The 26,945-nt window shown below is 43.0% G+C and overlaps 1 protein-coding gene across 1 annotated transcript in view; it reads left to right on the forward strand.

The window, feature by feature from the left end:
* The window catches only part of LOC109865560 (inactive dipeptidyl peptidase 10), a 199,924-nt gene that overhangs the window by 163,394 nt on the left and 9,585 nt on the right, over positions 1-26,945 (forward strand). Inside the window, exons 18-23 of the mRNA XM_020453840.2 lie at positions 2,288-2,386; positions 2,484-2,553; positions 2,710-2,904; positions 3,136-3,190; positions 3,383-3,482; positions 6,816-6,874. Of these exons, the coding sequence (XP_020309429.1) occupies positions 2,288-2,386; positions 2,484-2,553; positions 2,710-2,904; positions 3,136-3,190; positions 3,383-3,482; positions 6,816-6,874 (578 nt within the window). The remainder of the gene's footprint in view (positions 1-2,287; positions 2,387-2,483; positions 2,554-2,709; positions 2,905-3,135; positions 3,191-3,382; positions 3,483-6,815; positions 6,875-26,945) is intronic.

Here is a 26,945-nt window from a genome sequence, read left to right on the forward strand (position 1 = left end):
GAAAAGTGCAAATCAATCCCAGAAAACAGCAAAGGACCTTGTGAAGATGCTGGATGAAACAGCTATAAAGTATCTATATCCACAGTAAAACAACTCCTATATCGACAACCTGAAAGGTCGCTCACCAAGGAAGAAGCCACTGCTCCAAAACGGCCATTAAAAAGCAAGACTACGTTTTGCAATTGTACATGGGGACAAAGATTGTACTTTTTGGAGAAATGTCCTCTGGTCTGATGAAACAAAAATAGAACTGTTTGGCCATAATGACCATCGTTATGTTTGGAGGAAAAAGGGGGACGCTTGCAAGCCGAAGAACACCATCCCAACTGTGAAGCACAGGTGGCAGCATCATGTTGTGGGGGTGCTTTGCTGCAGGAGAGACGGGTGCATTTCACAAAATAGATGGCTTCACGAAGAAGGAAAATTATGTGGATATATTGAAGCAACATCTCAAGACCTCAGGAAGTTAAAGCTTGGTCGCAAATGGTCTTCCACATGGACAATGACCACAAGCATACTTCCAAAGTAGTGGCAAAATGGTTTAAGGACAACAAAGTCAAGGTATTGGAGTGGCCATCACAAAGCTCTGACCTCAATCCTATAGAAACTTGGGCAGAACTGAAAAGGCATGTGCGAGCAAGGAGGCCTGCAAACCTGACTCAGTTACACCAGCTCTGTCAGGAGGAATGGGCCAAAATTCACCCAACTTACTGTGGGAAGCTTGTGGAACGCTACCTGAAACGTTTGACCCAAGTTAAACAATTTAAAGGTAATGCTACCAAATACTAATTGAGTGTATGTAAACTTCTGACCCACTGGGAATGTGATGAAAGAAATTAAAGCTGAAATAAATTCTCTCTATTATTATTCTGACATTTCACATTCTTAAAATTAAGTGGTGATCCTATCTGACCTAAGACAGGGAATTTTTACTATGATTAAATGTCAGGAATTGTGAAAAACTGAGTTTAAATGCATTTGGCTAAGGTGTATGTAAACTTCCGAACTCAACTGTTCGTCATGCTCAGATGTACTGTGCTGGTCTGGATATTGTTTCACATTGACCTTTCTAGCGGGGTTCAAGCCATTATGGTGGATACATATCCAGGCCACCTCGTCTGGACTTGTCTTGGCATGGCTCAGTGTCAGTTTAGTCCTGCAGTGTGTAAACCACCATTTGTGTTCTTATGTTCTGTTCCTACAGTACCTCTCTTTACACTACAGAACCAATCTGAACTAGGTTGGCCTAGTTAGCCATTCAATACAGTTGCTGAAAGCCTGCAACTGTGCTGAAATTGAAATTGTGAAAATAATAAATTAGAGCCCTAAGTGTAAAAATGGGTTCAGTGACTGTGCTGCATAATAAGGCTAATAAGCTGCACTCTACCCTAGCAAGATAAAATATGTTTGGATGGAATTACAGAATATGCAGTAGACCTAATGCATGAATATACCAAGATGTACTCAAGGAGTTTGACAGATTAGGTAGCTTTAACACATTTGACTTTATATGATATTCATACTTGTCAACATTTAAACACCACAACTGTTACGATGTTAAACATATAATATTTACCAAATACATTTGCGTAGTTTTGGCATTTAGAGTTTCATGTCAACATTTTAACAGTACAGTACATCTCAGTTTGTAGGCCTACGGTGTTTCATTCAAAATGCATTTTCAACAAACATCAAAGACACGAGATTGAGAGATGGATAGAGAGGAAGGGGGGAGAGAGTGAGAGGGATAGAGAGGGGTTTCTTTGCGTCCACTTTGTCCTTCTAATTAGCATACCATATCTGCAAAAGAACTCAGTGCAGCGGCATCACCCTGGCTCAACACCAGCACGCGACACTTTACTTGCTCCTGCTCCAGACATGCCAAAAATGAGTCTGCGTGCTCTACCATGTCTTTAACTTCCGTTTCACAATTGTCACGAGGAGCACACTTTAAATGTTTGTTATGCACAGACAAGGCGCCACCTATCAAAAAATCTTTGATTGAACCAAAGTAATGTTCTGAATGACCAGCCAATCAGAGCCATTTCAGCTGCTGTTCACGTGAACATTATTACTGTGTTGGCCATTCTTAAATGTAACGTTTGCATTTATGCACGTGATTGGATTAGCCAAATATTTGACGTGTTTTGCTCTTGTGTAGGCTACTTTGTGCATGATTTCTCTATTGTACTACATAATTGATACGGTGGTATACCTTCTACTACACTACCTTTGGACCGTGTTGTGGACACTTCTAAAACTTATGCAACTTTTTCCCTCAACATAGATTACTACATCCTTGAGAACAACTCTTTACTGAAGGCAGCTTTGAAGATCAAGAGGATTCAAATGACGGACTTCAGAACAATCCAGATAGAACATTTTGGTAAAACGGATACTTTTCGCTACTTACTTTTTTTTGGGGATCAGTTTCTGTTTCTATTATTCTAAGGTTATTGCTAATGGCTGCTTTCTCTGCTCAGATCTTCCTTTGAAGATCTCCTACCCACCAGACTTTTCTGAATCACGTCACTATGGCCTGCTTCTGGTCGTGTACGTATCTCCTTAAGTGTCTGTGCACACAGTTTTTTAAATATTCTATTATGGTTGGTGCGGACCCCATCACGAGAGTCAGACTGTCTTTATGATGCCCATATTTGGACTGCATGAAGCACTGTTTAATTCTGTCATTTGTCTCTTTAAATTCAGCGATGGCTCCCCTGGTGGCCAGGCTGTGAGCGACCGATTCATTCTGGACTGGGACTCGGTTCTGGTCAGCTCGGATAACATCATTGTGGCTCGTCTAGACGGCAGAGGGAGTGGCTTCCTGGGCCAGAGGGTTCTACATGAGGTCCACCAACGTTTGGGGACAGTAGAGGTGCAGGATCAAATCTCAGCTGTGGAGTATGTACCAGTTTGATCCTTTCCCATTGAGTCTAATTTAATTAGAATTTAATTTAATAAATCATTCGCCTTAGAATGCATGGCAATTTAACAATTTGCTCACATTTTCTATTTAACTGAATTTGGCAAACAACTTTAAACATCTTTAGGAACTGTATTAATGTTACTGTATTCCATTCTATGATATCATACTTTGTAACTTGGGCACCTCCTCAATATTGTTTATTTCAGATACATGTTGACCTTCCCATACATTGATCGTACACGGATAGGAGTATTTGGGAGGGTAAGATTCTATTGACAGATTCTCTCACAGAGGCTCCAGCTTGCTTGTCTCAAGTTGATTTGAATGACTTTAGGAGACACACATACTCAACATGTTAGTACAAACTTTCACTTTATTTGCTGGCTGTGCCCCATGATTTAAAATTTAACAAATAAAACTCTCATTTATTTTGGTTACTTGTTTTTTTTTCAGGGTTATGGTGCCTATATTACATTAATGATGCTCAAATCAACAGACAGCCTGTTAAAATGTTCCGTAGCAATGTCCCCAGTCACAGACTGGAAACTATATGGTGAGTAGAAGCTTGACTGTAAAATATTTGTTGGTGTTAACCTTAATGACCTTTTATGATGACTTTTATGACAGTCTTAATGACTGCTTTAATATGTTTAATGTAAAGTGTTCTCGACAAGTTAGATGCAAGATTTTAAAGACTCATCTATTATGATTTCATGTTCTTGTCACTTATATGTATTAAGCACAAACAGTCTTTCTCATGTTATTTCATAATCTGTGGTGTCATAGACCTGCATATCATCAATTGGGTCTAACAGGACTTTCGGCCATCCCAATCTTTGATTGGTTCCAGAAATTACACTTCACATCAATAGCTAGAAGGGTAGGAAAGGAGAGGTGACAGAAGGGTTGATACCTGAGTAGGGGATTCTTCTCACATGGGGCACCATTTATGGAGGTGATGGTCTTATTTGTAAGAAATTCCTCAATAAGGAATTAGGATATTGTTCAAATGTCACATTAAAAAGAAACATTGCAACACCTGAGTCACAGAGAGAGACCAAAAATGACTGAAGATTAAACCACAGAGTATCATAAGATCTCACTGGCTACTTATGCACTTTTATGTCTTAAAGTAACATTTTTAAATTGTTTGATTTCATATTCATCATCTCCAGCACCACCCCAACATCAACATATGTGAAAATGGCACGTTTATATGTTTTTTAGTAAAAAAGATAAGAGGAGGATAAGTGTTTCTAATGATATCAACCAATTAGTAGACTATCAGTAGGCAAATAGTAGACAAATGCGGGGTGGCAGGTAGCCTAGTGGTTAGAGCGTTGGGCCAGTAACCGAATGGTTGCATGGCTGATTAAATAGGGCTGATTTCAAGTTTTCATAACAATCGGTAATCAGCATTTTTGGATGCTGATTATGGCCGTTTACATTGCATTTCATGAGGAAACTGCGTGGCAGGCTGACCACCTGTACGCGAGTGCAGCAAGGAGCCAAGGTAAGTTGCTAGCTAGCATTACACTTGTTTTATAAAAAAAAACTATCTTCACATAATCACTAGTTAACTGCACATGGTTGATGATATTACTAGGTTAATTAGCTTGTCCTGCGTTGCATATAATCAATGCAGTGCCTGTTACGTTATCATCGAATCACAGCCTACTTCGCCAAACGGGTGACGATTAAACAAAAGCGCATTTGCGAAAAAAGCACAATCGTTGCACGAATGCATCGAACCATAAACATCAATGCCTTTCTTAAAATCAATACAGAGAAGTATATTTTCTTTAACCTGCATAGTTAGTTAAAATAAATTCATGTTAGCAGACAATATTAACTAGGGAAATTGTGTCACTTCTCTTGCATTCATTGTATGCAGAGTCAGGGCATATGAAACAGTTTGGGCCGCCTGGCTCGTTGCGAACTAATTTGCCAGAATTTTACAAAGTTATGACATAACATTGAAGGTTGTGCAATTTAACAGCAATATTTAGACTTAGGGTTGTCACCTGTTCGATAAAATACGGAAAGATTCCGTATTTCACTGAAAGACTAAACGTTTTGTTTTCGAAAGGATCGTTTCCGGATTTGACCATATTAATGACCAAAGGCTCGTATTTCTGTGTTTATTTTATTATAATTAAGTCTATGATTTGATATTTGATAGAGCAGTCTGACTGAGCGGTGGTAGGCAGCAGCAGGCTAATAAGCATTCATTCAAACTTTACTGCGTTTGCCAGCAGCTCTTAACAATGCTTGATTCCTGCGCTGTTAATGACTTCAAGCATATCAGCTCCTGAGATTCAGCTGGCAATACTAAAGTGCCTATTAGAACATCCAATAGTCAAAGGTATATGAAATACAAATGGTATTGAGAGAAATAGTCGACACGTCATAATTCCTATAAAAACTACAACCTAAAACTTCTTAACTGGGAATATTGAACCACCAGCTTTCATACAGTTGAAGATGGAAGTTTACATACACTTAGGTTGGAGTCATTAAAACCCATATTTCAACCACTCCACAAATTTCTTGTTAACAAACTAAAGTTTTGGCAAGTAGGTTAGAACATCTACTTTGTGCAGGACACAAGTAAATGTTCCTTTTTTTTTACAGAGAGATTATTTCACTTATAATTCAAAGTATCACAATTCCAGTGGGTCAGAAGTTTAAATACACTAAGTTGACTCTGCCTTTAAACATTATGACATGGCTTTAGAAGCTTTTGATAGGCTAATTGACATAATTTGAGTCAATTGGAGGAGTACCTGTGGATTTATTTCAATGCCTACCTTCAAACTCAGTGCCTCTTGCTTGACATCATGGGAAAATCAATAGAAATCAACCAAGAACTGAGTGTATGTAAACATCTGACCCCATGGGAATGTTATGAAAGAAACAAAAGCTTAAATAAATAATTATCTACTCTAATACTGACATTTCTCATTCTTAAAATTAGTGACCTAAGACAGGGAAATTTTGCTAGGATTAAATGTCAGGAATAGTGAAAAACTGAGTTTAATTGTATTTGGCTAAGGTGTATGTAAACTTCTGACTTCAACTGTATGTTCTGAGCAAGGAACCTAAACTTGAGCTTTTTTACATGGCACACATTGCATTTTTACTTTCTTCTCCAACACTGTGTTTTTGCATTATTTAAACCAAATTGAGCATGTTTCATTATTTATTTGAAACTAAATATACTTTATGTTTTATATTAAGTAAAATAAAAGTGTTCATTCAGTATTGTTGTAATTGTCATTATTACAAATATATATACTTATATATACATACATATATATAAAAAATCGGCCAATTAATCGGTATATGCTTTTTTTTTTGGTCCTCCAATAATCGGTATCGAAGAATCATAATCAGTCGACCTCTAGCTGCTAGATCGAATCCCCGAGCTGACAAGGTAAAAATCTGTCATTCTGCCCCTGAATTAAGCAGTTAACCCACCTTTCCTAGGCTGTCATTGTAAATAAGAATTTGTTCTATACTGACCTGCCTGGTTAAATAAAGGTCAAATAAAAAAGTTGCCCACTCATAATTGGTTAAAATCACATGATGTCATTGAAAACACTTATCTTCCCCTATCTTTTTTACTACAAAACATTGAAACGCAAAATGTTCACATGTTAATGTTCGGGTGGTGCTGGAGATATGAAGTTATGATATGAATATGAAGTTGATTAATTGTGTAAGCCCCCCCCCCCATTTTTTTTCTCCATTTTGTTTGGATGCAGAATGACAGACATCACTTTTTGTGTAGCGTCAGCAAAGGTAACACTTAGCTCACCTGAAGCACTGAAACACTGTCTGTACCTGCCACCTTTTTAGAGTGTATCGCTTTCTATTTGAACAGCATCAGCATTTTCTGAGCGGTACCTTGGCATGCCATTACGGGACGACAGCAGATATCAGGTGCGTTTGTTTACCGCCTCCCTGCTCTTGTTTGCCGCCTTGTTTAGCTCTTTGAAAGCTCCACGTCGTAGCATCAAATACATGCCTATAGTTAAACCCCCACAGTTACAGAATGTCACTACCATCAAAGTCAGAGGTACTGAGTTTTTTCCCCATTTTCTTTTTATGATGCTTCCAGAGCACAGAGACTTTGTCACTCATCTCCTACGGTAAATGTGACACATTAGCTTATTAAATCTCACTACGTTCCTGTTTTGACGAGCTGCTGAAGGGGGTCATCTGACTTTCCCAGACTCCCCTAAGGTGTGGACCTGGTGCTGTGTCAAACAGCTGGCTCAGTTACACTGATAAGAAAGACAGAACAGTCAGGACTTCTGGACAAAATAAGTCAACTAACTTGGTATACACACTGTTTATTTATATGACTGCAATTTGTACAGCAAACTAACTGAAATAAGCCATTATATCAGAAACAACACAAAACTCTCTCTAACCAATACGGATTGTGCACATAATCCTCAATCTGATTTACATGACATTCACGTCCGTTAGGGACAAGATCATTTATCACAGTATCCATACCGCAGTAATAAAGTACTGTATGTACCATTGAAATACACACTGAGCGTACAAAACATTAAGAACACCTTTCCTAATATCGAGTTGCACCCCCCACTTTTGCCCTCAGAACAGCCTCAATTCATCGGGGCATTGACTCTACAAGGTGTCGAAAGCATTCCACAGGGATGCTGGCCCATGATGACTCCAATGCTTCCCCCCACAGTGGTGTCAAGTTGGCTGGATGTCGTTTGGCAGGTGGACCACTCTTGATTCACACGAGAAACTGTTGAAACTCCTGAAAACCCAGGAGCGTTGCAGTTCTTGACACAAACCGGTGCGCCTGTCACCTACTACCATTCAAAGGTACTTTGTATTTTGTCATGAAACTTTATTTGCCACATGCGCCCGAATACAACAAGTGTAGACTTTACAGTGAAATGCTTACTTACAAGCCCTTAACCAACAGTGCAGCTCAAGAAGAAGGAAATATTTACCAAGTAGGCTAAAATAAAAATGAATAATAACAAGTAACACAATATGAATAACAATTACGAGACTGTATACAGGGGGCACCGGTACCGAGTGTGCAGGGGTACAGGCTAGTTGAGGAAATCTCTACATGTAGGTGGGTGCGAAGTGACTTTGCATAGGTAGCAAACAAACAGCGAGTAGCAGCAGTTTACAAGAGGGGGGGTCAAAGTAAATTGTCCGGTGGTTTTTTTCTGAATTGTTCAGCAGCCTAATGGCTTGTGGGTAGAAGCTGTTGAGGAGCCTTTTGGTCCTAGACTTGGCGCTCCGGTACCGCTTGCCGTGCTTGCCGCTTGCAGTCGTCAGCAAACTGAATGATGGTGTTGGAGTCGTGTTTGGCCATGCAGTCTTGGAGGAACAGGGAATACAGGAGGGGACTAAGTACACACCCATTATGGGCCCCAGTGTTAAGAATCAGCAAGTGTTGTTGCCTACTCTTACCACCTGGGGGAGCCCGTGAGGAAGTCCTGGATCCAGTTGCAGAGGGAGGTGTTTAGTCCCAGGGTCCTTAGCTTAGTGATGAGCTTCGTGGGCACTATGGTGTTGAACGCTGATCTGTAGTCGATGAACAGCATTCTCACATAGGTGGTCCTTCCAATTGAGATTGTGTCATCTGTGGATCTGTTGGTATGCAAATTGGAGTGGGTCTAGGGTGTCCAGGAGGATGCTCTTGATGTGAGCCATGACTTTTCAAAGCACTTCATGGCTACCGTCATGAGTGCTATGGGGCGGAAATCATTTAGGCAGGTTACCTTCGCTTCCTTCGGCACAGGGGCTGTGGTGGTCTGCTTGAAACATGTAGGTATGACAGACTCGGCCAGGGAGAGGTTGAAAATGTTAGTGAAGAAACTTAACAGTTGGTCCACGCATGCTTTCAGTACACTTTCTGGTAATCCGTCTGGCCCAGCGGCTTTGTGAATGTTGACCTGTTTAAAGGTTTTGTTCACATAGGCTACCGAGAGCAATATCACAGTCATCCAGAACAGCTGGAGCTCTTGTACATGCTTCAGTGTTGCTTGCCTCGAAGCGAGCATAACAGGCATTTAGCTCGTCTGGTAGGCTCGTGTCACTGGGCAGCTTGCGTCTGAGTTTCCCTTTGTTGTCCGTAATAGTTTTCAAGCCCTTCCACATCCGATGAGCATCAGAGGCGGTGTAGTAGGATTCAATTTTAATCCTGTATTGACGCTTTGCTTGTTTGATGGTTCGTCTGAGGGTATATCGGGTTTTCTTATAAGCATCTGGATTAGTCTCCTGTAGTGTAGCATCTGCGTCATCTGACCACTTCCGTATTGAGCGAGTCACTGGTACTTCCTGCTTTAGTTTTTGCTTGTAAGCAGGAATCGGGAGGATAGAATTGTGGTCAGATTTGCCAAACGGAGGGCGGGGAGAGCTTTGTATGCATCTCTGTGTGTGGCGTAAAGGTGGTCTAGGATTTTTTTCCCCCTGGTTGCACATGTGACATGCTGGTAAAAATTTGGTAAAACTGATTTGAGTTTGTCTGCATTAAAGTCCCTGTCCACTAGGTAAACCGCTTCTGGGTGAGCATTTTCTTCTTTACTTATGGCCTTATAGTTGGTTGAGAGCGGTCTTAGTGCCAGCTTCGCTTGTGGTGGTAAATAGATGGCTACGAATAATACAGATGAGGACTCTCTTGGTAGATAGTGTGGTCGACAGCTTATCTTAAGGTACTCTACCTCAGGCGAGCAATACCTCGAGACTTCTTTAATATTAGACATTTCGCACCAGATATTATTGACAAAAAGACACACACACCCACCCCTTGTCTTACCAGAGGTAGCGTCTCTGTTCTGCCAGTGCATGGAAAATCAAGCCAGCTCTATATTGTCCGTTTCTTTGTTCAGCCACGTCTTGGTGAAACATAACATGTTACAGTTTTTCATGTCCCGTTGGTAGTATAATCTTAATAGTAGGTCAACAATTACATTTTTTTACGATTGCACGTTAGCATGGAGAACAGAAGACATTGAGCGTTTACTCGCTCGCCTCTGGATTCGCAGAACGATCCCCGACCTGCGTCCCCTTTTCCGGCATCTTTTCTTCATGCAATAGGTGTGGATCTGGGCCTGTTCCAGTGAAAGCAGGTTATCCTTCTCATCGGACTAGTGAAAGAAAAAAGTTTATTCCAGTCCGCGGTGAGTAATCGCTTTTCTGATGTCCAGAATTTATTTTCGGTCATAAGAGACGGTAGCAGCAACATTATGTACACAATAAATTGAAAAAATAAGTTCCACAAAAAGCAAAAAAAATGACAAAATTGCACAATTGGTTGGGAGAATGTAAAACATCAGCCATGTTCTTCGGCACCATCTTCACTCTCTGAATGTCCTTGCCCCAATTGCCTCAAGGCTTCAAAATATTTTTTTTACCCGTCTACTCCCCTTCATCAACACTGATTAAAGTGGATTTAACAAGTGACATCAAGAAGGGATTGTAGCTTTCACCTGCTCAGTCTGTCATGAAAAGAGCAGGTGTTCTTAATGTTTATACACTCAGTGAATATTCATTGTTTTTGATTGAGGACTGAGAATGGACCACTCCGGAACATGCAACACCTCTTGGAAAGCCACTCTGGTATGTCTTTGGCATCAAAATGGGTTATTATTTTTCAGAAAAATGTAACTACAGCAGGTTTTTCCTTTACTTTATACCTGGTCTTTGCTCCTTCATTTTTTTATTTCAATCGTCACAAGCCTCCCAGTCCCTGCCGGTGACAAGCATATCAACAAAATGATTTTGCATTCACAAAACATGAAAATACAGTGCATTCCCTCCACATTACTGGCCTGTACGACAAAGTGAAAAGAACGTCTGCCAACACCTTGCACAGTCTTCACATTTTGCTTCCTTCAAATTTATTCTGAAAAGGGATTACATTTGATAGTTTTCCTACAAATCTACAGAACCTACAGTACCACTCAAAAGTTTGGACACACCCACTCATTCAAGGGTTTTTATTTATTTTTACTATTTTCTACTTTGTGGAATAATAGTGAAGACATCAACACGATGAAAGAACACATATGGAATCATCTGGTTAACCAAAGAAGTGTGAAACAAATGAAAATATATTTTATATTATAGATTATTCAAAGTAGCCACACTTTGCCTTAATGACAGCTTTGCACACTCTTGGCATTCTCTCAACCAGCTTCATGAGTTAGTCACCTGGAATGCATTTCAATTAACAGGTGTGCCTTGTTAAAAGTTCATTTGTCTAATTTCTTTCTTTCCTTAATGCATTTGAGACAATCAGTTGTGTTGTGTCAAGGTAGAGGTGGTACACAGATAATAGCCCTATTTGGCAAAAGACCAAGACAATATTATGACAAGAAAAGCTCAAATAAGCAAAGAGCAACGACATTCAATCAATACTTTAAGACATGAAGGTCAGTCAATGCAGAACATTTCAAAAACGTTGACAGTTTCTTCAAGTGCAGTCATAAAAACCATCAAGCTCTATGATGAAACTGGCTCTCATGAAGGTCGCCACAGGAAAGGAAGATCCAGACTTAACTCTGCGGCAGAGGTTAAGTTCATTAGAGTTACCAGCCTCTGAAATTTCAGGCCAAATAAATGCTTCACAGAGTTCAAGTAACAGACACATCTCAACATCAACTGTTCAGAAACTGAGTGAATCAGGCCTTCATGGTCAAATTGCTGCAAAGAAACCACAACAAAAGATATATGTGTATATTTACAGTGGGGCAAAAAAGTATTTAGTCAGCCACCAATTGTGCAAGTTCTCCCACTTAAAAAGATGAGATTTTTTTTCTCATTTTGTCTGTCATAGTTGAAGTGTACCTATGATGAAAATAACAGGCCTCTCATCTTTTTAAGTGGGAGAACTTGCACAATTGGTGGCTGACTAAACACTTGTTTTGCCCCACTGTATATATATATATATACAGTGCCTTGCGACAGTATTTGCCCCCCTTGAACTTTGCGACCTTTTGCCACATTTCAGGCTTCAAACATAAAGATATAAAACTGTATTTTTTTGTGAAGAATCAACAACAAGTGGGACACAATCATGAACTTTACTTTCAGTGCAGCAAACTCTCTCCAGAAGTTCAGTGAGGATCTCTGAATGATCCAATGTTGAGCTAAATGACTAATGATGATAAATACAATCCACCTGTGTGTAATCAAGTCTCCGTATAAATGCACCTGCACTGTGATAGTCTCAGAGGTCCGTTAAAAGCGCAGAGAGCATCATGAAGAACAAGGAACACACCAGGCAGGTCCGAGATACTGTTGTGAAGAAGTTTAAAGCCGGATTTGGATACAAAAAGATTTCCCAAGCTTTAAACATCCCAAGGAGCACTGTGCAAGCGATAATATTGAAATGGAAGGAGTATCAGACCACTGCAAATCTACCAAGACCTGGCCGTCCCTCTAAACTTTCAGCTCATACAAGGAGAAGACTGATCAGAGATGCAGCCAAGAGGCCCATGATCAATCTGGATGAACTGCAGAGATCTACAGCTGAGGTGGGAGACTCTGTCCATAGGACAACAATCAGTCGTATATTGCACAAATCTGGCCTTTATGGAAGAGTGGCAAGAAGAAAGCCATTTCTTAAAGATATCCATAAAAAGTGTCGTTTAAAGTTTGCCACAAGCCACCTGGGAGACACACCAAACATGTGGAAGAAGGTGCTCTGGTCAGATGAAACCAAAATTGAACTTTTTGGCAACAATGCAAAACGTTATGTTTGGCGTAAAAGCAACACAGCTCATCACCCTGAACACACCATCCCCACTGTCAAACATGGTGGTGGCAGCATCATGGTTTGGGCCTGCTTTTCTTCAGCAGGGACAGGGAAGATGGTTAAAATTGATGGGAAGATGGATGGAGCCAAATACAGGACCATTCTGGAAGAAAACCTGATGGAGTCTGCAAAAGACCTGAGACTGGGACGGAGATTTGTCTTCCAACAAGACAATGATCCAAAACATAAAGCAAAATCTACAATGGAATGGTTCAAAAATAAACATATCCAGGTGTTAGAATGGCCAAGTCAAAGTCCAGACCTGAATCCAATCGAGAATCTGTGGAAAGAACTGAAAACTGCTGTTCACAAATGCTCTCCATCCAACCTCACTGAGCTCGAGCTGTTTTGCAAGGAGGAATGGGAAAAAATGTCAGTCTCTCGATGTGCAAAACCCCAAGCGACTTACAGCTGTAATCGCAGCAAAAGGTGGCGCTACAAAGTATTACCTTAAGGGGGTTGAATAATTTTGCACGCCCAATTTTTCAGTTTTTGATTTGTTAAAAAAGTTCGAAATATCCAATAAATGTCGTTCCACTTCATGATTGTGTCCCACTTGTTGTTGATTCTTCACAAAAAAATACAGTTTTATATCTTTATGTTTGAGGCCTGAAATGTGGCAAAAGGTCGCAAAGTTCAAGGGGGCCGAATACTTTCGCAAGGCACTGTATATATATCTCCACTGACATTTTCAACCTCTCCCTGACGAGTCTGTAATCCCTACATGTTTCAAGCAGACCGCCATAGTCCCTGTGCCCAGAAGTGAAGATAACCTGCCTAAATGACTTCCTCCCTGTATCACTAACGTCGGTAGCCATGAATTGCTTTGAAATGCTGGTCATGGCTCACATCAACAGCATCATCCCGGAAACTCTAGACCCACTCCAATTCGCATACCGCCCCAAAAGAATCTCAATCACACTCCACACTGCCATTTCCCACCTGAACAAAAGGAACACCTACAGTTCAAGTCGGAAGTTTACATACACCTTTTTTTACATGTAATCCTAGTAAAAATTACCTGTCTTAGGTCAGTTAGGATCACCACTTTGTTTTAAGAATGCGAAATGTCAGAATAATAGTAGAGATAATTATTTATTTCTGCTTTTATTTCTTTCATCACATTGACATATATATATTCTACCATGCCCAGAAACCTGCTCCTCTTATTCTCTGTCCCCAACGCTCTAGGCGACCAGTTTTGATAGCCTTTAGCCGCACCCTCATACTACTCCTTCTCTGTTCCGCGGGTGATGTGGAGGTAAACCCAGGCCCTGCATGTCCCCAGGCACCCTCATTTGTTGACTTCTGTGATCGAAAAAGCCTTGGTTTCATGCATGTCAACATCAGAAGCCTCCTCCCTAAGTTTGTCTTACTCACTGCTTTAGCACACTCTGCTAACCCTGATGTCCTTGCTGTGTCTGAATCCTGGCTCAGGAAGGCCACCAAAAATTCAGAGATTTCCATACCCAACTATAACATCTTCCGTCAAGATAGAACTGCCAAAGGGGGAGGAGTTGCAGTTTACTGCAGAGATAGCCTGCAAAGTAATGTCATACTTTCCAGGTCCATACCCAAACAGTTCGAACTACTAATTTTGAAAATTACTCTCACGGTTGCCGCCTGCTACCGACCCCCCTCAGCTGCCAGCTGTGCCCTGGACACCATTTGTGAATTGATCGCCCCCCATCTAGCTTCAGAGTTTGTTCTGTTAGGTGACCTAAACTGGGATATGCTTAACACCCCGCCAGTCCTACAATCTAAGCTAGATGCCCTCAATCTCACACAAATCATCAAGGAACCCACCAGGTACAACCCTAACTCTGTAAACAAGGGCACCCTCATAGACGTCATCCTGACCAACTGGCCCTCCAAATACACCTCTGCTGTCTTCAACCAGGATCTCAGCGATCACTGCCTCATTGCCTGTATCCGCTACGGAGCCGCAGTCAAACGACCACCCCTCATCACTGTCAAACGCTCCCTAAAACACTTCTGTGAGCAGGCCTTTCTAATCGACCTGGCCCGGGTATCCTGGAAGGACATTGACCTCATCCCGTCAGTTGAGGATGCCTGGTCATTCTTTAAAAGTAACTTCCTCACCATTTTAGATAAGCATGCTCCGTTCAAAAAATGCAGAAATAAGAACAGATACAGCCCTTGGTTCACCCCAGACCTGACTGCCCTCGACCAGCACAAAAACATCCTGTGGCGGACTGCAATAGCATCGAATAGTCCCCGTGATATGCAACTGTTCAGGGAAGTCCGGAACCAATACACGCAGTCAGTCAGGAAAGCTAAGGCCAGCTTCTTCAGGCAGAAGTTTGCATCCTGTAGCTCCAACGCCAAAAAGTTCTGGGACACTGTGAAGTCCATGGAGAACAAGAGCACCTCCTCCCAGCTGCCCACTGCACTGAGGCTAGGTAACACGGTCACCACTGATAAATCCATGATTATCGAAAACTTCAATAAGCATTTCTCAACGGCTGGCCATGCCTTCCGCCTGGCTACTTCAACCTCGGCCAACAGCTCCGCCCCCCCCGCAGCTCCTCGCCCAAGCCTCTCCAGGTTCTCCTTTACCCAAATCCAGATAGCAGATGTTCTGAAAGAGCTGCAAAACCTGGACCCGTACAAATCAGCTGGGCTTGACAATCTGGACCCTCTATTTCTGAAACTATCTGCCACCATTGTCGCAACCCCTATTACCAGCCTGTTCAACCTCTCTTTCATCTCGTCTGAGATCCCCAAGGATTGGAAAGCTGCCGCAGTCATCCCCCTCTTCAAAGGGGGAGACACCCTGGACCCAAACTGTTACAGACCTATATCCATCCTGCCCTGCCTATCTAAGGTCTTCGAAAGCCAAGTCAACAAACAGGTCACTGACCATCTCGAATCCCACCGTACCTTCTTCGCTGTACAATCTGGTTTCCGAGCCGGTCATGGGTGCACCTCAGCCACACTCAAGGTACTAAACGATATCATAACCGCCATCGATAAAAGACAGTACTGTGCAGCCGTCTTCATCGACCTTGCCAAGGCTTTCGACTCTGTCAATCACCATATTCTTATCGGCAGACTCAGTAGCCTCGGTTTTTCGGATGACTGCCTTGCCTGGTTCACCAATTACTTTGCAGACAGAGTTCAGTGTGTCAAATCGGAGGGCATGCTGTCCGGTCCTCTGGCAGTCTCTATGGGGGTGCCACAGGGTTCAATTCTCGGGCCGACTCTTTTCTCTGTGTATATCAATGATGTTGCTCTTGCTGCAGGCGATTCCCTGATCCACCTCTACGTAGACGACACCATTCTATATACTTTCGGCCCGTCTTTGGACACTATGCTATCTAACCTCCAAACAAGCTTCAATGCCATACAACACTCCTTCCGTGGCCTCCAACTGCTCTTAAACGCTAGTAAAACCAAATGCATGCTTTTCAACCGGTCGCTGCCTGCACCTGCATGCCCGACTAGCATCACCACCCTGGATGGTTCCGACCTAGAATATGTGGACGTCTATAAGTACCTAGGTGTCTGGCTAGACTGCAAACTCTCCTTCCAGATTCATATCAAACATCTCCAATCGAAAATCAAATCAAGAGTCGGCTTTCTATTCCGCAACAAAGCCTCCTTCACTCAAGCCGCCAAGCTTACCCTAGTAAAACTGACTATCCTACCGATCCTCGACTTCGGCGATGTCATCTACAAAATGGCTTCCAACACTCTACTCAGCAAACTGGATGCAGTCTATCACAGTGCCATCCGTTTTGTCACTAAAGCACCTTATACCACCCACCACTGCGACTTGTATGCTCTAGTCGACTGGCCCTCGCTACATATTCGTCGCCAGACCCACTGGCTCCAGGTCATCTACAAGTCTATGCTAGGTAAAGCTCCGCCTTATCTCAGCTCACTGGTCACGATGGCAACACCCATCCGTAGCACGCGCTCCAGCAGGTGTATCTCACTGATCATCCCTAAAGCCAACACCTCATTTGGCCGCCTTTCGTTCCAGTACTCTGCTGCCTGTGACTGGAACGAATTGCAAAAATCGCTGAAGTTGGAGACTTTTATCTCCCTCACCAACTTCAAACATCAGCTATCTGAGCAGCTAACCAATCGCTGCAGCTGTACATAGTCTATTGGTAAATAGCCCACCCTTTTCACCTACCTCATCCCCATACTGTTTTTATTTATTTACTTTTCTGCTCTTCTGCACACCTATATCTCTACCTGTACATGACCATCTGATCATTTATCACTCCAGTGTTAATCTGCAAAATTGTAATTATTTGCCTACCTCCTCATGCCTTTTGCACACATTGTATATAGACCCCCCCTTTGTTTTCTACTGTGTTATTGACTTGTTAATTGTTTACTCCATGTGTAACTCTTTGTTGTATGCTCACACTGCTATGCTTTATCTTGGCCAGGTCGCAGTTGCAAATGAGAACTTGTTCTCAACTAGCCTACCTGGTTAAATAAAGGTGAAATAATATATATATTTTTTTTACATACACTCAATTAGTATTTGGTAGCATTGACTTTAAATGTTTTAACCTGGGTTAAACGTTCCGGGTAGCCTTCTACAAGCTTCCCACAATAAGTTGGGTGAATTTTGGCCCATACCTCCTGACAGAGCTGGTGGAACTGAGTCAGGTTTGTAGCCCTCCTTGCTCGCTCACACTTTTACAGTTCTACCCACACTTTTTCTATAGGTTTGAGGTCAGGGCTTTGTGATGACCACTCCAATATCTTCATTTTGTTGTCCTTAAGCCATTTTTCCACAACTTCGGAAGTACGCTTGTCCATTTGGAAAACCCATTTGCGACCAAGCTTTAACTTCCTGACTGATGTCTTGAGATGTTGCTTCAATATATCCACAATTTTCCTGCCTCATGAGCCATCTATTTTGTAAAGTGCACCAGTCTCTCCTGCAGCAAAGCACCCCCACAGCATGATGCTGCCACCCCTGTGGTTCACGGTTGGGATGGTGTTCTTTCGGCTTGCAAGCCTCCCCCTTTTCCTCCAAACATAACAATGGTCATTATGACAGTTCTATTGTTGTTTAATCAGACCAGAGGACATTTCTCCAAAAAGTACAATCTTTGTCCCCATGTGCAGTTGCAACCTGTAGTCTGGCTTTCTTTATGGCAGTTTTGGAGCAGTGGCTTCTTCCTTGCTGAGCGGCCTTTCAGTTTATGTCGACATAGGACTCGTTTTATTGTGGATATAGATACTTTTGTACCTGTTTTTTCCAGAATCTTCACAAGGTCCTTTGCTGTTGTTCTGGGATTGATTTGAACTTTTTGCACCAAAGTACTTTCATCTTTAGGAGACAGAACGCATCTCCTTCCTGGGCGGTATGACGGCTGCGTTGTCCCATGGTGTTAATACTTGCGTACTATTGTTTGTACAGATGAAAGTGGTACCTTCAGCTATTTGGAAATTGCTCCCAAGGATGAACCAGACTTGTGGAGGTCTACTATTTTTTTCTGAGGTCTTGGCTGATTTCTTTTGATTTTCCTATGAAGTCAAGCAAAGAGGCACTGAGTTTGAAGGTAGGCCTTGAAATACATCAACAGGTGCACCTCCAATTGACTCAAATGATGTCAATTAGCCTATCAGAAGCTTCTAAAGCCATGACATCATTTTCTGTAATTTTCCTAGATGTTTAAAGGCACAGTCAACTAAGTGTATGTAAACTTCGGACCCACTGGAATTGTTATACAGTGTATTATAAGTGAAATAATCGTTGTAAAAATGTACTTGTGTCATGCACAAAGTAGATATCCTAACCGACTTGCCAAAACTCTAGATGGTTAACAAGAAATTTGTGGAATGGTTGAAAAACAAGTTTTAATGACTCCAACCTGAATGTTTGTAAACTTCCGACTTCAACTGTATGTGAGAATACTGTTCATTGACTACAGCTCATGGTCAACACCATAGTGCTCTTACAGCTCGTCACTAAGCTAAGGACCCTAGGACTAAACCCCTCCCTCTTCAACTGGATTCTGGACTTCCTAACGGGTCACCCTCAGATGGTAAGGGTAGGCAACAACACATCTACCACGCTGATCCTCAACACTGGGGCCCCTCAGGGGTGCGTGCTTAGTCCCTTCCTGTACTCCCTGTTCACCTGTGACTGCTTGGCCAAGCGCGACTCCAACACCATCGGTAAGTTTGCTGATAACATAACAGTGGTGGGCCTGATCACCGACAACGAAGAGACATCCTATAGGGAGGAGGTCAGAGACCTGGCAGTGTGGTGCCAGGGCAACAACCTCTCCTTCAACGTAAGCAAGAAAAAGGAGATGATCGTGGACTACAGGAAAAGGAGGGCCGAACACACCCCCATTCACCTCAACGGGGCTGCAGTGGAGTGGGTCGAGAGTTCCAAGTTCCTTGGTGTCCACATCACCAATGAACTATCATGGTCCAAGCACACCAAGAAAGTCGTGAATATGGCACAACAACACCTTTTCCCCCTCAGGAGACTGAAAAGGTTTGCCATGGGTCCCAGATCCTCAAAACATTCTGCACCATCGAGACTATCCTGACCAGTTGCATCACCGCCTGGTATGGAACCCACTTGGCATTCGACCATAAGGCGCTACAGAGGGTAGTGCGTACAGCCCAGCACATCACAGGGGCCAAGCTTCCTTCCATCCAGGACCTATATACTAGATGGTGTCAGAGGAAGGCCCAAAAAATTGTCAAAGACTCCAGTCTCCCAAGTCATAGACTGTTCTCTCTGCTACCGAACGCAAGCGGTGCCGGAGCACCAGGTCTAGGTCCAAAAGGCTGCTTAACAGCTTCTACCCCCTTTGTTTTTACACTGCTGCTACTCACTGTTTACTGTCTATGCATAGTCACTTTACCATTACCTATATGTACAAATGACCTTGACTACCTGTAATCCTGCACATTGACTCAGCACCCCTACCCCTGTATATAACCTCGTTATTGTTATGTTATTGTGTTACTTTTTATTTTATTTTTTACTTTACTTTATTTATAAAATATTTTCTTAACTCTATTTCTTGAACTAAATTGTTGGTTACGGGCTTGTAAGTAAGCATTTCACAGTAACGTCTACACCTGTTGTATTCAGCGCACTTGACAAATAATGTTTAATTTGATTTGAACCCACTCCACAGTTTCCAAGTAAATGAAAATGATAGAGAATTGATTGTCTTGATCGCGTATGTCTTCCAGCTCCAGAATTAAAACTTGGTAGAAGCATCTTTGGCAGCCTCTGTGACTCATTTTTTATGATATTCTACCAACTTTGCAGAACTCTTAGGGCAACACACTACCTTTCAAAAGTTTGGGGTCAGTTAGAAATGTCCTTGTTTTACATGAAAACAAAATGAATAGAAAATATAGTCAAGACTTTGACAAGGTTATAAAGAACGATTTTTAATTGAAATAATAAATGTGTGCTTCAAACTTTGCTTTCGTCAAAGAATCCTCCATTTGCAGCAATTACAGCCTTGCAGACCTTTGTCCTTCTAGTTGTCAATTTCTTGAGGTAATCTGAAGAGATTTCACCCCATGCTTCCTGAAGCACCTCCCACAAGTTGGATTGGCTTGATGGGCACTTCTTACGTACGGCCAAGCTGCTCCCACAACAGCTCAATAGGGTTGACTGTGCTGGCCACTCCATTATAGACAGAATACCAGCTGACTGCTTCTTCCGTAACTAGTTCTTGCATAGTTTGGAGCTGCTCTTTGGGTCATTGTCCTGTTGTAGGAGGAATTTGGCTCCAATTAATCGCCGTCCACAGGGTATGGCATGGCATTGCTAAATGGAGTCATAGCTTCCTTCAATATCCTTTTTACCCTGTATAAATCTCCCACTTTACCACCACCAAAGCACTCCCAGACCATCACATTGCCTCCACCATGCTTGACAGCTGGCGTCAAGCACTCCTCCAGCATCTTTAAAATTTTTCTGTGTCCCATGAATGTTCTTCTTTGTGATCCGAACATCTCAAACTTAGATTTGTCTGTCCATAACACTTTTTTCCAATATTCCTCTATCCAGTTTCTGGTCTTTTGCCATCTTAATTTTTTTATTTTTTATTGACCAGTCTGGGATATGGCTTTGTCTTTTCAACTCTGCCTAGAAGGCCAGCATCGTGGAGTCGCCTCTTACTTTTGACGTTGAGACTGGTTCTTTGCGGGTACTATTTAATGAAGCTGCTAATGTACTTGTCTTCTTCCTTAGTTGTGCACCGGGGCCTCCCACTTCTCTTTATTTTCTGGTTAGAGGCAGTTTGCGCTGTTCTGTGAAGGGAGTAGTACACAGCATTGTACGAGATCTTCAGTTTCTTGGCAATTTCTCGGATGGAATAGCCTTCATTTCTCAGAACAAGAATAGACTAAAGAGTTTCAGAAGAAAGTTATTTATTTCTGGCCATTTTGAGCCTGTAATCGAACCCACAAATGCTGATGCTCCAGATACTCAACTAGTCCAAAGGCGGCCAGTTTTATTGCTTCTTTAATCAGTACAACAGTTTTCAGCTGTGCTAACATTATTGCAAAATGGTTTTCTAATGATCAATTAGCCTTTTAAAATGATAAACTTGGATTAGATAACACAATGTGCCATTGCTGATAATGGGCCTCTGTGCACCTATGTAGATATTCCATGTAAACAATCATCCGTTTCCAGCTACAATAGGCAATTTCAACATTAACAATGTCCACACTGTATTTGTGATCGATTTGATGTTATTGTAATGGACAAAAATATGTGATTTTCTTTCTCTAAATGACACCAAACTGTTCAACAGTAGTGTATATCCATTGTTTTTGTAAAAATGTCTCAAGCTCAGTACATTTGGTTGGAAATCATTGATGGATAATAATTTTCAAAACTTGTTTGAGATTATTCAAGCTGTTTAGACTTTTTCAGCAAGTATGGATTGTCACTAGATCACTCAGGAACATTCAACACCTCCTGGAAAGCCATTCTGGCATTTTCTTTGGCATTCTTTTTTTTGTTTATAATTGTCCTGCTCTATCCCAGGTTTAGTTTATCAGAAGACTGAGACAGGTTGTCCTCTAACTTTTTACCTGGGCTTTGCTCTTTGCGCTAGTCCCTGTCGGTGACAAGCATACCCATAACATGATGCTTCCGACACAATACTTAAAAATACAGAGGGTTTCACTCTGTGTTATGTTGTATTGGATTTGACCCAAACCTGTTGTTTTTTATTTCGCCTCACAAGTTCATTTCTTTGCTGTGTTGTCTTGCAGTATTACTTAACAGGCTTGTTGCAAACAGAACGAATAATTTGAAGTGGATATTTTTAACACAGCCTTCACTTTGTAATACAGGCCAATAATGTTGAGTGAATGCACTGTATTTTAAAGTTTTAAGGTTGCAAAATCATGTTATGGTTATGCTTGTCACTTTCAGGGACTGGGTAGTTTGTGAAGATTAAAATAAAAATGAAAGGAGGAAAGCCCAGGTACAAACTAAAAGAAAAACCTGCCGTAGGCTTTTGAAAACCCTGGGGAGTTTTATTTTTCAGTGGAAAAATTACACCCATTACACAATTACACCCAAAGACACACCAGAGTGGCTTTAAAAGAGATGTTGAGTGTTCCTGAATGGTCCATTCTCAGTCTGCAATCAAAAATAATGTATATAGACTGAGTGTACAAAACATTTTAGAACGGCTCTTTCCATGACATAGACTGAACAGGTGAATCGAGGTGAAAGCTATAATCCCTTCGTGATGTTACTTGTTAAATCCACTTCAATCAGTGTAGATGAAGGGAAGGACACAGGGTAAATAAGAATTTAGACATGGATTGTATATGTGTGCCTTTCTGAGGGTGAATACGCAAGACAAAAGATGTAAGTGCATTTAAAGAGAGTATGGTAGTAATGTGCCAGGTGCACCGGTGTCAAGAACTAAAACACTGCTGGGTTTTTCACGTTCAACAGATTTTTGTGAGTTCTTTCAATTGAAAGTGTGGGTTCACAGCTCCAATCCAGATGTGTTGGTCATTACTGAGACGTGGTTAAGGAGGAGTGTTTAGAATGCTGATGTTAACCTTTCTGGTTATAACCTTTTTCTGCAAGACAGATCTTCCAAAGGAGGGGGAGTGGCAGTCTTTACCAAGGATCACCTTCAGTGCTCGGTTGTCTGTCACCAAACAATTTGATTAGCTGGTTTTAAGCATTAAAACCAAATAGCTCTTTTTTGACTGTTGCTGGGTGCTATCGTCCTCCATCAGCACCAGCCTGTACCCTAAGCTCTCTTCTGGCCCCTTACACGGAGTCTGAATTTGTCCTGCTAGGTGACCAAAACTGGGACATGCTTAAACCACCTGACTAAGTCCCAAAGCAATGGGACTCCCTAAATCTTTCTCAGATTATTACCAATCCCACAACGTGTTACTCCAAACACGCAGAAAAGGCTTCTCTCCTCGATGTTATCCTCTCAAATAATCCTGATAGGTATCAGTCTGGTGTTTCTATAATGACCTTGGAGATCACTGTTTTACAGCCTGTGTTCGTAATGGCTGCTCAGTGAAATGACTTGTCCTGATTTGCCATAGACCCTTGCTAAGAAACTTGAATGAGCAAGCCTTCCTGTAAAATGGTATAGAATCAGCTTGATCCCCTCTGTCGAAGGACCTTCTTTTTTATATTTTCTGTGGTATTGTTAATAAACATGCCCCCATAAAGAAAATGATAATTAGAAACATGTTCAACCCCTGGTTCGACCGTGATCTTGCAGAGTTACTCCTTCTCAATAATTGCATTTGGCTAAAGGCTCGGCACACGCATAGTCAGGCTAACTGGCTGTCGTTCAGGCAAATGAGAAATAAGTGCACTCAGGCTATCCGGAAGGCAAAGTTAGTTACTTTAAGGAGCAGTTATGTCTCTGTGGGTCTAACCCCAAGAAGTTCTGGAAAACGGTTAAAGACCTGGAGAAATAACACTCCTCTATCACACCCTGATCTTAGATATCCTTTATTCTCTATTTTGGTTAGGTCGGGGTGTGACTAGGGTGGGCATTCTAGTTTCTTTATTTCTAGGTTGGCCTGGTATGGTTCCCAATCAGAGGCAGCTGTCTATTGTTGTCTCTGATTGGGGGTCATACTTAGGCAGCCTTTTTGCACCTGTTTGTTGTGGGATCTTGTTTGTGTATAGTTGCTTGTGAACACTTGCTTCACGTTAGTTTTTTTCCTCTTTGTGCCGGTTCACATAATAAAAGATGATGAACCCAAACAAGCTGCATTCGATTCTTACAACAACGTTCGTGAGAGAAGATCCCACCATCCACAGACCAAGCAGCGTGCCCAGGAGGAGCAGGGATCCTGGGCCTGGGAGGAAAGCCAAGAGTGGAGGACATCCTGGACTTGGGACGAAATAATGGCAGGAGACAAAAGCCTGCCATGGAAGCAGGCGGAAGCAGCGAACGGGGGACAGCGACGACACCGGGGTTAGCGGCCACGACGTAGGCCCAAGAAGCAGCCTCAAAACATTTTTTCTGGGGGGTGGCACATGGGGTGGTCAGCGGCGCTGAGTCAGAGACCATGGAGGAAGCGTTGGATAGATTGAGAGAGATTGAACGGAGGGGTGAAATAGAGACCTTTGAGGAGTGGTTGGTGAAATGTGAAGAGAGTGAAGCAAAGGAGCTGTTGGTTTGGCTGGAGAGGCAAGACATTCGCCCTGAGGACCGTGTTAGCCGTCCGATGCTACCTGTGTCAGCTCCCCGTATTCGTCCTGAGTAGCATGCCATCTGTCCGGTACCATCTGTGCCGGCTCCACGCACCAGGTCTCCAGTGCGCCTCCACAGCCCAGTACGTCCTGTGCCAGCTCTCCGCACTCGCTTTAAGGAGCGTGTTATCATTCCGGAACAATGTGTGCTGGTTCTAAGCACCGTGTCTCCAGTGCGCCTCCAAAGCCGGGTACGTCCTGTGTCAGCTCCTCGCACTTGTCGTGCGAAGGTTGTCATCTGTCCAGGACACGTTGTGCCAGCTTTACGCTCCAGACCTCCAGTGCGCCTCCACGTCCCAGTACGTGCGCCTCCACAGCCCGGTGCATCCTGTGCCAGCTCCCCGCACTTGCCGTGCAAAGGTTGTCATCTGTCCAGTACACGTTGTGCCAGCTCTACGCTCCATTCCTCCAGTGTGCCTCCACAGCCCGGTACGTCCTGTGCTGGCTCCACGCTCCAGGCCTCCTGTGTGTCTCTCCAGCACACGTCCCAGTACGTCCTGTGTCGGCTTTACGCACCTGGCCTCCAGTGTGTCTCCCCAGCCTGGTACACCCTGTGCCAGCTCCACGCACCAGGCCTCCAGTGACGGTCTGCAGTCCAGAGTCTCCAGCGACGGACTGCAGTCCGGAGCCTACTGCGACGGTTCCCAGTCCGGAGCCTCCAGCGACGGTTCCCAGTCCGGAGCCTCCAGCGACGGTCTGCAGTCTGGAGCCTCCAGTGATGATCTATGGCCCGGAGCCTCCAGTGACAATCCATGGCCCGGAGCCTCCAGTGATGATCCATGGTCCGGAGCCTCCTGCGAGGTTTCCCAGTACGGAGCCTCCAGCGAGGGTTCCCAGTCCGGAGTCCCCGGTGACGATCCACGGTCCGGAGCTTCCGGCGACGATCCACGGTCCGGTTCCTCCGGCGACGATCCCAGCACCTGAGTCGCCACCGAAGTGGGCAGATCCGCGAGCGGAGCAGGGTCTATGTCCCGCACCGGATCCGCCACCGAGGCTAGATGCCCACCCGGACCCTCCCCTATAGAGTCAGGTTTTTCGGCCGGTGTCCACGCCTTTGGGAGGGAGGAGGGGTACTGTCACGCCCTGACCATAGAGATCCTTTATCCTCTATTTTGGTTAGGTCGGGGTGTAACTAGGGTTGGCATTCTAGTTTCTTTATTTCTCGGTTGGCCTGGTATGGTTCCCAATCAGAGGCAGCTGTCTATCGTTGTCTCTGATTGGGGATCATACTTAGGCAGCCTTTTCCCACCTGTTTGTTGTGCGATCTTGTTTTGAACTTGTATTGTTGCCTTTGAGCACGACAAAGCTGCACGTTCGTTTCTTTGCTCTTTATTGTTTTTGTGCCGGTTCACATATAATAAAAGATGATGAACCCAAACCACGCTGCATTTTGGTCCAATTCTTACAACAATGTTCGTGACATCCTCACAGCTGCCCATGTCCCTTAATGTTGATGATGTGGTTGTTAATAACAAGAAGTACATGGCTGAGCTCTTTAATCACCACTTCGTTAAGTCAGGATTCCTATTGTACTTAGCCATGCGTCCTTGCCCGTCCAACATTTCCTCAACTCCCATCCCTTCTAATGGGACTATCCCCGATGCTTCTCCCTCTTTTTTCCCCCTTCCTCGCTACAAAGTTTCTCCCTGCAGGCAGTCACTGAGAAAGGAAAAAGGAGCTCCTTAAGCTTGACCCCAAAAAAACATCTGGGTCAGATGGTTTAGACCCTTTCTTCTTTAAGGTTGCTGCCCCTATCATCGCCAAGCCTGTCTCCAACCTTTTTAACCTGTCTATCCTTTCTGGGGAGGTTCCCATTGTTTGGAATGCAGCCACGGTTCTTCCTTTATTTAAAGGGGAGATCAAGCTGATCCTAACTGTCTATTTAGCCTTTTGTGACAAAAGTTTTGGAAAAACTTGTCTAATCAACTGCCTGGCTTTCTTGATGTCTATAGTATTCTCTCGGGTATGCAATCTGATTTCCCCTCAGGTTATGGATGTGTCACTGCAACCTTAAAGGTCCGCAATGATGTCACCATTGCCCTTGATTCTAAGAAATATTGTGCTGCCATTTTTATTGACTTGGCCAAAGCTTTTCATACGGTAAACCCTTCCATTCTTGTGGGCCAGCTAAGGAGTATTGTTGTCTATGAGGGGTCTTTGGCCTGGTTTGCTAACTACCTCTCTCAAAGAGTGCAGTGTATAAAGTCAGAAAATCTGCTGTCTCAGCCACTGCCTGTCACCAAGGGAATACCCCAAGGCTCATCCTAGGCCCCACGCTCTTCTCAATTTACATCAACAACATAGCTCAGGCAGTAGGAAGCTCTCTCATTAATTTATATGCAGATGATACAGTCTTATTCTCAGCTGGACCCTCCCTGGATTTTATGTTAAATTCTCTACAACAAAGCTTTCTTACCAGGCTCTGTCGCAGCCGGCCGTGACCC

Source organism: Oncorhynchus kisutch, linkage group LG2 (assembly GCF_002021735.2).
Source record: "Oncorhynchus kisutch isolate 150728-3 linkage group LG2, Okis_V2, whole genome shotgun sequence".
NCBI classification, from domain to species: Eukaryota; Metazoa; Chordata; class Actinopteri; order Salmoniformes; family Salmonidae; genus Oncorhynchus; species Oncorhynchus kisutch.